This window comes from Salvelinus sp. IW2-2015, unplaced genomic scaffold (genome assembly GCF_002910315.2).
Source record: "Salvelinus sp. IW2-2015 unplaced genomic scaffold, ASM291031v2 Un_scaffold768, whole genome shotgun sequence".
In the NCBI taxonomy this organism is placed as follows: Eukaryota; Metazoa; Chordata; class Actinopteri; order Salmoniformes; family Salmonidae; genus Salvelinus; species Salvelinus sp. IW2-2015.
In genome coordinates, this window is record NW_019942607.1 from 397,679 (window position 1) to 412,418 (window position 14,740).

Genomic DNA, 14,740 nt, shown 5'->3' on the forward strand with positions numbered 1-14,740 from the left:
GTAGTCTGGCCAGGAGTATGAAGGTGAACAGAAAGGCTCTGGAGCAACGAACCGCCCTTGCTGTCTCTGCCTGCCGGTTCCCCTCTCTCCACTGGGATTCTCTGCCTCGACCCTATTACAGGGGCTGAGTCATGGCTTACTGGTGCTTCTTCATGCCGTCCCTAGGAGGGGTGCGTCACTTGAGTGGTTGAGTTACTGACGTGATCTTCCTGTCTGGGTTGGCGCCCCCTTGGTTTGTGCTGTGGTGGAGATCTTTTGTGGCTATACTCGGCCTTTGCTCAGGATGGTAAGTTGGGTTGAAGATATCCCTCTAGTGGTGTGGGGCTGTGCTTTGGCAAAGTGGGTGGGTTATATCCTTCTGTTTGGCCCTGTCGCGGGGTATCATCAGATGGGGCCACAGTGTCTCCTGACCCCTCCTTTCTGAGCCTCCAGTATTTATGCTGCAGTAGTTTATGTGTCGGGGGGCTAGGGTCAGTTGGTTATTCTGGAGTACTTCTCCTGTCTTAAACCGGTGTCCTGTGTGAATTTAAGTATGCTCTCTCTATTTCTCTCTTTTCTTCTTTCTTTCTCTCTCTCGGAGGACCTGAGCCCTAGGACCATGCGTCAGGACTACGGGCATGATGACTCCTTGCTGTCCCCAGTCCACCTGGCCTTGCTGCTGTTCCAGTTTCAACTGTTCTGCCTGCGGCTATGGAACCCTGACCTGTCCACCGGACGTGCTACCTGTCCCAGACCTGTTGTTTTCAACTCTCTAGAGACCGCAGGAGCGGTAGAGATACTCTTAATGATCGGCTATGAAAAGCTAACTGACATTTACTCCTGATTATTATTTGACCATGCTGGTCTTTATGACATTTGAACATCTTGGCATCCTTGGCCATGTTCTGTTATAATCTCCACCCGGCACAGCCAGAAGAGGACTGGCCACCCCTCATAGCCTGGTTCCTCTCTAGGTTTCTTCCTAGGTTTTGGCCTTTCTAGGGAGTTTTTCCTATCCGCCGTGCTTCTACACCTGCATTGCTTGCTGTTTGGGGTTTTAGGCTGGGTTTCTGTACAGCACTTCGAGATATTAGCTGATGTACGAAGGGCTATATAAATAAACTTGATTTGATTTGATTGATAAATTAACTGTGGCAACGCGGCCTCCCTTTTCTTTTTGAGTGCATAGGGATGACATGTATTTTTACTCCTGGTCCTGTCCATTTGATAATGAGCCATTCTAAATTGAAACAAATTTTACATATTAGTAAAGACGGGATTAAATTGAGAATAGTCTGATGGGTGAAAATATGATCACTTGATGAGAGAACAGCATGGACATGTATGAGCAGCCTTAGGCAAAGAACAGATCACAATAGCCTATAGTCGCATCATGCAGCCCATATACTCTATGTTTTGATTTCTAAAACATTCTAAGGTTTGTATCATTCGCAACTAAATTTGCCAGATAACTCTAAATCTAGCATATAGAACCTGATTCAAATGATCACTTTTACGCTCAACATAGCCACTTCATATGCACACTCGCTCCAAAATGGGAATTATATCCTTCTTACTATGAAATCATATAATATAAAATAATGGCACAGGACTATCTTGTCTGCTAAATGAACTAGCCTACCTGTAGCATGGTGCAAAAATATATTTTCTTCAGATCATAACGTTTCTTTAGAGCTGCCTAAAATAAATTATGGATTTATTGTGATAGTGTATATTAAATTGATTTATTAGACTTTTTAAAATGTAGACGTTCCAAAGGCGCACTTCAGTAGCTTGTATGCTGCTTGTATGCGTAGAGGCTTTGAGATGCAGTTTAGAATTTACATGAAAATAACCGACTGACAAAATGTCATGACTGCAACAGCACTACCCTTGCACTGCAAAGGCCGCGGCTTTTGTGGAGCAATAGGTAATGATGGTTCGTGGGAGGCAGTTGTTAATGTGTTCAGAGGGTCCCAGGTTGGGGCAAGGAGAGGGACGGAAGCATTACTGTTACATTGGATCACTCAGTTGGGCTCTGCCCAGCTGCTGGGGTGGCTGTGGAGAAGGTTGTCAAAGGGGGGTGAGTGTAACCGGTGTGAAATGGCTAGTTAGTTAGTGGTCTGTGCTAATAGTGTTTCAATTGGTGACATCACTTGCTCTGAGACCTTGAAGTAGTTGTTTCCTTTGCTCTGCAAAGGCTGTGGCTTTTGTGGAGCGATACAGTGGTTCGTCCTTTAAAAGTTGCAACGTACTGCAGCACAGCTTGCATGGTGCTGCAGATTCTATGGCACGTTATTTAAGTGTCAGCCATCATAACCATTAAATCTAGTTTTTGCTAGTTTGACCCCCAGAGGGGATATTTGAGAAACATTTGATAGCCTTCAATAGTGGCTGTACTCGAGAGTTTAAAACCTATTTTGTTAGAACATTGTATATGGAACTGATTTTAAGAAATGTTGCTTAACGAATTTGATTAATATTATGGTGTTTCTATTCCAAGAAAAATGAAAAACCTTCTGGAAAATATGTCGCTGTACAACGTGATGGTCGGGAGTAGGCTACAGTACTGGGCTATTTAGCTAAAGAATCCCTGTGTCGTGCGGGCACGTGGGAGACTGGAGTTCGATTTCCCAATTGGGAGGAAGGAGTAGGCTGTCCGTAAATAAGAATTTGTGACTGACTTGCCTAGTTAAATAAAGATTGCACTAAGAGCATAACATTATTCACCCTAATTGTATAATTGTAGTCTAGCCAACAGCCAAATGGAGATTCAGTGAAAATAAAAACCTCATTGATTTATCAAGACCAGTCCCCAAGCTTGTCTCAGAGCAGTGCGAAATGGTGCTAAAATAGTTGTAGGCTATTGCTTCTAACTTCAATATGCTCTTTAAATAAATAAGACCTACACCACTTTTAACAACACTAGTGAGACTCATGTCGCCTATGGTAGGCCTACAGTATATTGAAAAATATTTATTTCAATGACCGCCAATAATTACATATGGGTCTCCCGGTGGCGGCCGACATGGGTATTGAACCTGCATCTGTAGCATCTCATTTTGCACTGTGATGCAGCATCTTAGATCGCTGCGCCAATCAGGAGTGCTATTATAATACTGTAAATGGTGTCCAGGTCAGGATAACCAAAACATTTATTTATTTAAGACTATCAGAAAGAATGTTGGTACTTATTTATTTTGATCCAAAGCCATGAATGAGTGAGTCCCTCAGCTTTATGTAGGTGCCGGGCTATATGACTGTGCCATCAACTTGATAATATATACCAATATTTTGGAGATTATTTTGTTTTCAAAAAAACATCATTTCTGTAATTCAGTTATATTTATTCCCATAGTAATTAATTATGGATACATAACTAAATAAACATCTGCATTTTGAAAGAGTATTTTATATCATTATTTTATTAACGAAATCATAAAGATGCTGATGAAGAAATACAATACTGTAAAGTATATGCTTTATCCAACATTTTGCGGTTGCATGAGGTCGCCCACACAGGGCTTTATGTAGATGCCGAGGCTATATGACTGTGCAATCAACTTGATTATTTAGCAGACATCACCTGCTGATATTCAGCCAACACATATATTTTAAGAATATCATGGAATATAATTGAACATTTTCGTTTCTCCATGCTTGTCTCAGAGGTGGTGGAGTTACAGAGCTCACAGGTGTCCGTGGCATGGATTGTGACTTGGATTGTGAGATCTCATTCCTCGCCCTATTCAATGCGTCATTTTTCGACTCTCTGCCAATGCCGTCTGGCTCTGGACCAATGCATCAGCTGTCGCCCGTATCTCTGCCCTCAATGATGTTTCTCTTTCTGCTGGTCTGTCTTCAATGACTCGATCTCAGTCTTCAAAGTTTGAATCTGGTCCATGTGCACCTTCATCAGATGAGCAGAATGGTACCATCGATTACAGTGGCCTATCATAGAAATGGTAGATCAATTAATAATTAAAAGTGACTCCAACACACAAACGCTGCACACACATTTTACGAATCTAGCAAAACTAACTGCTTTCTTGGCAACCATGCGTTTTTTTTGTGCTGCCCATTTTCCAGCCCTTTGTCCACTGATCCCCATGGATGGTTGTCGGTATGTGTTTTTGTGTGCTTGTTTATATTTGACCCCATCCTGTTTACTCTCTCCAGAGGCACAGTGGGGACGTGACATCTACAGCCTTGGTCAAGCACCTGAGTCACCGGCGCTTTGTGGCGTCATTACAGGTGGACAGTGTGCAGTGCAACAACCAGGACCTGTACCGATGTGTCACCCAGTCCTCCAGGGGCTCTGGGGTCTCCAACTTCGCTGAACTCATCGTCAAAGGTAAATGCACCCGCCGTCAGTCAGTGGAACGAGGCTAGGATCTCTCAATATGCTGTACTGTAGGTCTATGAACCAAGGGTGAACTGAATGCAACTGATTTAGTCATGTTACTTTGTGTTAGCCAAGGCAGTAAAATTAACATTAATGAATCATTAATCAGTTTACACGTCAAACACACTTGTCAGCTGTGGCATAATTCAATCAACACATTGAAGCGCTTGATTGATATTATCATATAGACCAGGTATTCCCAAACAGCGGTACACACAATGCCGTCGAGGGTAGCCTCATTTCACTGCCAAAAATAAAATTAAATCTAGTTTTTCAGCGAAATAACAACACAATGCCAAATACATGTAGCCTAGTCAAATAATTAACGTCAAATCACATCAACCGTTACTCCATCGCAGGAATTCCATTTACGATCCATATGTAGCCAAACGTAGCTGCTGCTCATTCCGTTTGCTCGAAATTGGATAAGAAAAGTAAGGCCCGCCAACTCTACTTGTAGTACTGCTACTACCAGCAGTACTACCCCTGCACCTGTCGACGACACAAGTTGTTCTGCTTCCACAAGCACATCCAATGCTAGCGTCAGTAATTCTACATTCGTTGTTTGCCCAGCTAGCATGGACACTGACAGTTGTGAATCTGATGCAGCCGAAGAGCTACTGCCCCTGTACCCGGGAAATCACCGAACAACAGACAGGGATGTTGGACCATCGAAGAGGCGCAAATATGATAAGAACTACATTGATTTGGGGTTCACTTATATTGGGAGTATTGCCTTTCCTCAGCCACAGTGTGTTATATGTGCAAAAATACTATCTCACAACTCAATGAAACCTTCACTCTTACGCAGACATTTAGAAACCAAACATGCCAATTTGAAAAATAATCCATGGGAGTTTTTTGAGCGAGAATTAAGACGACTTTAGAGTAGTAAGACATGTATAAAAGCAACAGATACCATTAATAAGAAGGGGCTAAAAGCGTCTTATATGGTGAGCTACCGAGTGGCTAGGACAGGCAAGCCCCATACTATGGTGGAGGACTTAATTATTCCTGCTGCCGCGGATATGGCTGGGACAATGCTTAGGGAAAAGGCCCAAAAAACGATACAGACAATGCCTTCATCAACAACACTGTTTCACGATGCATCAGTGACATGTCAGGAGATGTTTTGAAACAATTACTGCTTCACATACAAGCCAGTGAATACTATGTTTTACAGCTGGATGAGTCAACAGACGTGGTGGGCCTGGCACAACTCCTGGTATATGTCCATTACATTTATGGGGGTCAATTAAGGAAGACATCCTCTTCTGGAAACCAAAGCAACAGGAGAGGATATTTTTAATGTACTGGACAGCTTTATGACATCAAATGGATTTTGGTGGTCAAGATGTATTGGTATATGTACTGATGGCGCAAAAGCCATGACAGGGAGACATAGTGGAATGGTACCGCGCGTGCAAGCAGTTACTCCCGATGGCGTTTGGGCACACTGCAGCATCCACCGAGAGGCTCTTGCTGCCAAGGGAATGCCTGACAGCTTGAAAGACGTTTTGGACACTACAGTGAAAATGGTTAACTTTGTTAACCCTTTCACACATACCATCACACGGGTGTGATCGTTCTACAGTGGTCCCTGAAGCGTACGATCACACCCGTGTGATTAGAACACTCATTTAGAACGCTCGTTTAGAACGGCCAGTTTCGAATGACGCAACAATCAGCGTTTGAGCTGGCCACACTTTTATCAGAAACTATTTACACAAACACAGTCCTTACAAAGTTATGTCCAGAATGTGAGCAGTTTATTTTGGATTCAATGTTCAGATATTCACAGAAAGAATATATAGCATAACACAATCATCCTAACCGGAAAAATGTAGGCTACATTTTGTCCTAGCGCTGAGGAAAGATTGACCAACACAAGCAGTCATATTTTCTAACTCTCGGCTGACATAAACTACAATATGAATTAGCTAATAGCAATTACTATGTATAATTAATCACATCACGGGTGAGCACACCATTGATCGAAATAATTAGGTAAAGCACTTTTTAGAAATGAAAGTAATCTCCGACGATTAGTTTCAGCGCGCAGCAATGCATTTTTTTCCTCACAGAAAACGAAGATAATAAGAGAGACAGATGAGTTTGGTCTGTTTATAGTATGCATGTTGAAGGGTGTGTCGTCTACCGTCGTTCACATCCCACCATTCATTTCCGGAAGTCCTCAAAAACGAGTGGAACTCTTACTCACCTCATTTTGTTATAACATCTTTGGTCAAACAGACGATTACGTGAACCCAGAATGATTTGAATCTCACAAACATGACTACACAGCTGGAATTAGCTTAGCTCATCATAATCAGTACAACCTTCAAAAAAGTATTTTAAAGCACATAATATGTGCCATTAAATCTGTGCAAGAATCGGAATGCTGAATTTGTCACCTAGATTTGAAAACATGTGAATAAACCGTAAATACACAAATTAATTGCACACAAAACATTTTCTGATAGTGATTTTATTGATACAAGTGGCGCGTGCCGGCAGTCACCAAGTACGCTCTCACTCTAACATTCAGTGTTGTTGTTTATGTATGTAGCTAGTGAGTGAGCTTGAAGCATTAGCAATGTCTTCAAAAGGAGACAACAAAACAAATGTGGAATTCTGGAGATTTTTTAAATTCTGACAATGAGTACTGAGTATGAAAGTCAGGAATCAGATTGCTGCACAGTGACATTGAGGAGCTGCCCCCAGCCTTGTAGCCATTGAGAACCCTGAATCTGAATTTCCCTTGTCCACTGACAAGTCCCAGTTCCCTTTGAAGATGCTGGTGGTGATGGAGGCATACCAACAGTGGATGAAGTACAGGAGTTTCTGTGGTAGCTGGAAGGCACCCAGTCATTTTCACCCCTCCTGGCCTGCTGTTTCACCCTCCTGCCCTGCTAGTTTGCTTTGATGAGTCCAGTCTGGAGTGCAACGCCCCTTGCCATTTCCAACTGAGGCAGAGTGCTTCAAGTTGTTTTCTGACAGAGGAGCTGGTGGGAGACATAGTAGGAGACCAATCGCTATGCCTTGGAGCTACAGGATAAGAGAGGCCAGGAGTGGGGGACAACACAATTAGTGAAATGTATACATTCCTGGTGACAGTAAAGACTGCTTTCTAGTTCTGCTGCTATGAGCATTTCATAACGTACTACACCTAAATCGACCCGTTATACAAAATAAGAAATGTTAACGCTGGCAGTAAAGTGGCATGACAAACGAGACGTCCATGTCCTCTCCACTGTCCATACAGCAACCATGTCGGCCACAGGGAAGGTGGACCACCTGACGGGAGAGAGAAACAAACCAGACAGAGAAACATGAAACCAGACTGCGTGCTTGACTATTACCTCAAAATGGGGGCAGTGGATGATAAACAGCTTTGTGGAATGCACTCAGAAAACGACCAAGTGGTATAAGATATTTTTCAATTTTTCCAGGGTAGCGTCAAAATACAACATGCCAATACTTCTGACGCATTTAGCATTGTTTTACAGAACTAATAGAATGTAACTAGCTACATAAACACGATTGAATATAACACCATAAAAGGTGAGTAACATGAGTAACGTTACCTCGCGTGTCCGCGGTTATAAGGAATATATACAAATATATTATGCTCCATTCACACAGTGAGCTATAGTAGAAACGGTATAACACGACACAATAACGTAATTAGGCACTTACTTTGATATAAACGCAGTCTTGATTTGAAGATGGGTGTCTGGAGTGACGCCTCTAGCACTGAGACGCTGTGCCACTTGGGAGTCATAAGGCCAGGGTAGCTTCAAAATACAACACATGCTAATACTTCCCTGACGCAATTAGCATTGTTTTCCAGAGCTAATAGGAGAATGTAGCTAGCTACCTAAGCATTGAGTATAACACCATAAATGTTATGAAATGAGTCACGTTACATCGCGTGTCCACGGTTATAAGGAATATACACAAAAACATGATGCTACAGTAGAAACGACATAACACGACATGCAGAAACTGTTATAACGTAATAAGGCACTTTGATAGAAACGCACACATTTCCAAAGGTATTATTGGTAACGAAAACAACGTTGATTTCGATGCAGGCGACAGGTGGAATAATATGAACACGTGTATGCAGGACGGCAGATGAGTAAATGTCCTGCACAAACAATTGAGAAGTGTTTGGGGAATTTTGTCCGGGTCAGAAATGTCAAAAAAATTAATTGGTCCGCAAAAGTAAAAATGACTACTTTTATGTGAATGAATGAGGCGGAACACACCTCATTTCAAACTGTTATTAGAAAATAAAAAACTTGTTAGAAAATTATTTAAAATTGACAAATAAAAACAGGCTGCGTGCTTTTGTTTGAGGGCAGCGCGGATGAAATGTACTGTTACATAACAAACACATTCTGGAATGGAGAGAACTTTCTAATATCACGTGCATAAAAAAACTCACGCTGGGGCGACCGTTAGAGATATTTGGAACTCACGCATGAAAGGGTTAAAGCAAGGCCCCTGAACTCACGTGTACAGTGGCTTGCGAAAGTATTCATCCCCCTTGGCATTTTTACAACCTGGAATTAAAATGGCTTTTTTTGGTTGGTTTGTATTTACACAACATGCATACCACGTTGAAGATGCAAAATATGTTTTATTGTGAAACAAGCAAGAAATAAGACAGAACTTGAGCATGCATAACTATTCACTATTCATAACTATTTACCCCCCCAAAGTCAATACTTTGAGCCACCTTTTGCAGCAATTACAGCTGCAAGTCTCTTGGGGTTATGCCTCTATAAGCTTTGCACATCTAGCCACTGGGATTTTTGCCCATTCTTCAAGGCAAAACTTCTCCAGCTCCTTCAAGTGGGATGGGTTCCGCTGGTGTACAGCAGCCTTTAAGTCATACCACAGATTCTCAATTGGATGGAGGTCTGGACTTTGACTTGGCCATTCCAAGACATTTAAATGTTTCCCCATAAACATCTTGATTGTTGCTTTAGCAGTATGCTTAGGATCATTGTCCTGCTGGAAGGTGAACCTCCGTCCCAGTCTCAAATCTCTGGAAGGCTGAAACAGGTTTCCCTCAAGAATTTCCCTGTATTTAGCACCATCCATCATTCCTTCAATTCTGACCAGTTTCCCAGTCCCTGCCGAAGAAAAACATCCCCACATCATGATGCTGCCACCGCCATGCTTCACTGTGGGGATGGTGTTCTCGGGGTGATGGGAGGTGTTGGGTTTGCGCCAGACATAACGTTTATCTTGATTGCCATAAAGCTCCATTTTATTCTCATCTGACCAGAGTACCTTCTTCCATATGTTTGGGGAGTCTCCCACATGCATTTTGGCGAACACTTTAAGCAATGGCTTTTTTCTAGCCACTATTCTGTAAAGCCCAGCTCTGTCGAGTGTACGCCTTAAAGTGGTCCTATGGACAGATACTCCAATCTCCGCTGTGGAGCCTTCAGGGTTATCTTTGGTCTCTTTGTTTCCTCTCTGATTAATGCCCTCCTTGCCTGGTCCGTTTTGGTGGTTTGTTGTGGTGCCATTTTCTTTCCATTTTTTAATAATGGATTTAATGGTGCTCCGTGGGATGTTCAAAGTTTCTCATATTTTTTTATAACCCAACCCTGATCTGTACTTCTCCACAACTTTGTCCCTGACCTGTTTGGAGAGCTCCTTGGTCTTCATGGTCCCGCTTGCTTGGTGGTGCCCCTTGCTTAGTGGTGTTGCAGACTCTGGGACCTTTCAGAACAGGTGTATATATATGTGACAGATCATGTGACGCTTAGATTGAACACATGTGGACTTTATTTAATTAATTATGTGACTTCTGAAGGTAATTGTTTGCAGCAGATCTTATTTAGGGGCTTCATATAATTTTTTGAGTCAATAATTTTTTTCCCATTTAATTTCACCAATTTGGACTATTTTGTATATGTCAATTACATGAATTCCAAATAAAAATCAATTTAAATTACAGGTTGTAATGCAACAAAATAGGAAAAACGTCAAGGGGGATGAATACTTGTGCAAGGCTGTATTTTCTGCACTATGCAATGATATAAGCAGCGACCATGTAACACTTTTACAACATACAGAAGTGTGCTGGTTATCAAGAGACAAGAGACAAATTAAACTAGAGACGAGCTTAAAGTTTTCTTTACTGAACATCATTTTCGCTTGTCTCACCGTTTGCATGATGACGAGTTTCTCAAAAGACTGGGTGATGTTTTTTCTCGCCTGAATGATCTGAATCTAGGATTACAAGGACTCTCCGCAACTATACTCAATGTGCGGTACAAAATTGAGGCTATGATTAAGAAGTTGGAGTTCTTTTCTGTCTGCATTAACAAGGACAACACATAGGTATTTCCATTATTGTATGATTTTTTGTGTGCAAATGAACTCAAGCTTACAGACAATGTCAAATGTGATATAGCGAAGCACCTGAGTGAGTTGGGTGTGCAATTACGCAGGTACTTTCCTGAAACAGATGACACGAACAACTGGATTCGTTATCCCTTTCATGCCCTGCCTTTAGTCCACTTACCGATATCTGAACAAGAGAGCCTCATCAAAATTGCAACAAGCGGTTCTGCAAAAATGTAATCTAATCAGAAGCCACTGCTAGATTTCTGGATTGGGCTGCGCTCAGAGTATTCTGCCTTGGCAAATCTCGCTGTGAAGACACTGATGCCCTTTGCAACCACGTACCTATGTGAGAGTGTATTCTCGGCCCTCACTAGCATGAAAACTAAACATAGGCACTGACTGTGTGTGGAAAATGATTTAATCCTGGGACTCTCTCCAATGAAACCCGACATTGCAGAGTTATGTGCATCCTTTCAAGCACACCCTTCTCATTAACCTGTGGTGAGATATTCACAATTGTCGATGAACAAATAAGGTTTTATATGTAACAAGGTTAAAGAAAGAGCAAAATTATYGATTCTTATTATTATATTATTATTTGTGCCCTGGTCCTATAAGAGCTTTTTGTCACTTCTCACAAGCCGGGTTGTGACAAACTCATACTCATTCTTATGTATAATAAATGTTTTGTATAGTGTGTGTGTGTGGCAGGCTTACAATGATGTCAAAAAACAACATTTGAGAGTGCGCTGACCCTGGTGGTAGAGGGGATGTTGAATGTTTGAAGGGGTACGGGACTATAAAAAGTTTGGGATCCACTGATATAGACTATGATGCATGCGCTATTGTAAGCAAAGCAATCCTTTGAATACAATAATTGTAACTCCAAATATGCATGTGGACGCTATAAATAAACATTAAATAAAAACAAAATATGTTTTACTGTCACATACAATAAATAGTTTAAGTGCCTTGCTCAATGACACATCGACATACTTTTTACCTTAAGTATTCAAACCAGCAACCACTAGGATACCTGCTGCCCATAGCACTCCATTCAATTAAGAAATACAACTTGTCTGTGTTAATATCTTGGGACTGGCAGTGTCACCAAGGGATGAATAATGTGTTTGTTTTGATTGACTGTGTTTTGTATGTATTTTAATGTGTATTTAATGGAAAGGGGGATACCTGCCTTMATCTGAAATGTTTCTTCCACATTTAACCCAACCCCTCTGAATCAGAGAGGTGTGGGTGGCTGCCTTAATCGACATCCACGTCTTTGGCGCCCAGGAACAGTGGGTTAACTGCCTTGCTCAGGGGTGGAACGGCAGATTTTTACTTTGTCAGCTCGGGGATTCAATCCAGCAACTTTTCGGTTACTGGCCCAACGCTCTAACAACTAGGCTACCTGCCGCCATGTGTATATTGTCTTTATTTATGTTTSCCTGATRTATGTGCTTGTTTTTGTATTGTGCAGGGCTCATTTGTAAATGTGACTTTAGTCTCAATATGACTTCCCTGTTGAAATAAAGGTTAATAATAATGTTCGAGTTTGATCAGTACAGCAGTGTTGGAGAGCTGATCTATTGGACTCCAACGTTGATCCAACATCTCTGCCCCCTCATATCATGTCCTGCAGATAGCCCAGCCTCAGTTCCATTACTCACTCTAACCCTAGAGCCTGACAATGCTCTGACAGCTCTTTGGTAACACGGCTGAATATGGCTGAATAGGAGGGTTTGATGCCACGCCAGGCCCCAATCCCTAAACCAGAAGAATGAGATGGAGAGGGAAATAAGGACATGGAGAAATCATATTCTACTCGTCTCCTCTCGTCCTTTATATCCTTTGCATCATCACTTCTTAAAACAGGCCTTGAAAGTAGGGAGAGGTGGTAGACGGAGGGAAAAAGGAGAGAGAGAGAGAGTAAGAAAAAAGAGAGGAGGGGGAGATAGTGGGTGGGTTTGTGAAGTAGCAACAATCTAATCCATCGATAGATGTGACAGCACGGATTACGTTGAGTTTAGTGATGCGGACCGTTTGGTGGATGACAGCACAGCCCCTAGCCAGAGCAGCACTAAGCTCACACAGTATCTGCCAGTAAACAACATCCTCAATCAATTCACATCTCCAAGTAATGTACTCAGTTCTGTAGAAAACTGTACAAATAATTTTCAGCTCTGGAATTGTTAGTAGCATTATACTAGTGACATGGTTGTTGCCGTATCTTTTTTACATTCAGAATATGTGGATTCTTTTTGGCATGGTGTGTTCTGTCCTGACTCCTGATAACTGAGGCATAGCCGATTCTGCTATGGGGCCATAACTCATAGCTGCTCCGTCAGTTACTGCTACTCTGAGTTGTATTTCACAGGGACTGCAGTGCGACGCCCTTAACAAGGCTTTTATAAACACCCCTCCCCCACTGCCCCCGCTAACGAGAGGGTAATCAGCCTTTTAATTAGCTTGATCAACTCATTTCAGATCACACAAGTGCTCCCCATTCAGCCCATAGATTGCATGCACAAAGTAATCATGTCAAATGCAAATAGGCCCATGGAGGACAGTGTTCAGTCCCTGCAATGTAGAWCACATTTTGTTGTGTTTCACCTCTGAGGTGTTTTTGGCTAACATTTATCATATCAGTTATCATGTTTCGATAAAAAACACATTTTCAGGGATCTCGAAAAATAATCATAATTGAGTAAATACATAAGTAAATGTAAAGCTACATTAACAAACCTCCAGCTGATACAGTCAGTTTGTGTTCCTAAACACAAAATGGTCCGTGAATCGGACCGTGGATCGGCGCCGGAGGAACCGGACCGTATAACATCGCTGGGGACTCCGTACCGTAGATCGTCGCCGGGGACTCCGGACCGTGGTTCGTCGCGGGGACTCTGGACCGTAGACTGTCGCTGGAGCCTCTGGACCGCAGACCGTCGCTGGAGGCTCTGGAACGCAGACTGTCGCTGAAGGATCTGGACTGCAGACTGTCCGTGGAGGTTCCGGACTGTGGAATGTCTCAGGAGGTTCCGGACTGTGGACCGTCTCAGGAGGTTCCGGACTGTGGACCGTCTCAGGAGGTTCCGGACTGTGGACCGTCGTAGGAGGTTCCGGACTGTGGACCGTCTCAGGAGGTTCCGGACTGTGGACCGTCGTTGGAGGTTCCGGACTGTGGACCGTCGTTGGAGGTTCCGGACTGTGGACCGTCGTTGGAGGTTCCGGACTGTGGACCGTCGTTGGAGCTTCCGGACTGTGGAACGTTGCCGGAAGCTCTGGACTGGGAACTGTCACCGGAATCTCTGGACTTGGAACTGTCGCCGGTAGCTTTGGATTTGGAACTGTCGCCGGAAGCTCTGGACGGAGAGCTGTCGCCGGAAGCTCTGGACTGGGAACTGTCGCCGGAAGCTCTGGACTGGGAACTGTCACCGGAACCTTGGTGCGTGGGGCCAGCACTGGTTGTACCGGGCTGGTAACACGCACCTCAGAACGAGCGCGAGGAGCAGGCACAGGACGTACTGGACTGTGGAAGCACACTGGAGGCCTGATGCGTGGGACCGGTACAGGTGGCACCGGGCTGGTGACACGCACCTCAGGGCGAGTGCGGGGAGGAGGCACAGGACGTACTGGACTGTGGAGGTGCACTAGAGGCCTGATGCGTGGGGCTGGCACTGGTGGTACCAGGCTGGTGACACGCACCTCAGGGCGAGTGCGGGGAGGAGGCACAGGACGTACTGGACTGTGGAGGTGCACTGGAGGCCTGATGCGTAGGACCGGTACAGGTGGCACCGGGCTGGTGACACGCACCTCAGGGCGAGTGTTGGGGAGGAGGCACAGGACGTACTGGACTGTGGAGGGGCACTGGAGGCCTGATGCGTGGGACCGGTACAGGTGGCACCGGGCTGGTGACACGCACCTCAGGGCGAGTGCGGGAGGAGGCACAGGACGTACTGGACTGTGGAGACGCACTGGAGG

The 14,740-nt window shown here is 43.7% G+C and overlaps 1 protein-coding gene across 1 annotated transcript in view; it reads left to right on the top strand.

The window, feature by feature from the left end:
• The window catches only part of LOC112068845 (receptor-type tyrosine-protein phosphatase U-like), a 313,338-nt gene that overhangs the window by 169,359 nt on the left and 129,239 nt on the right, over positions 1–14,740 (top strand). Inside the window, 1 exon segment of the mRNA XM_024136057.2 lies at positions 4,159–4,333. Coding sequence (XP_023991825.2) covers positions 4,159–4,333 — 175 coding nt within the window.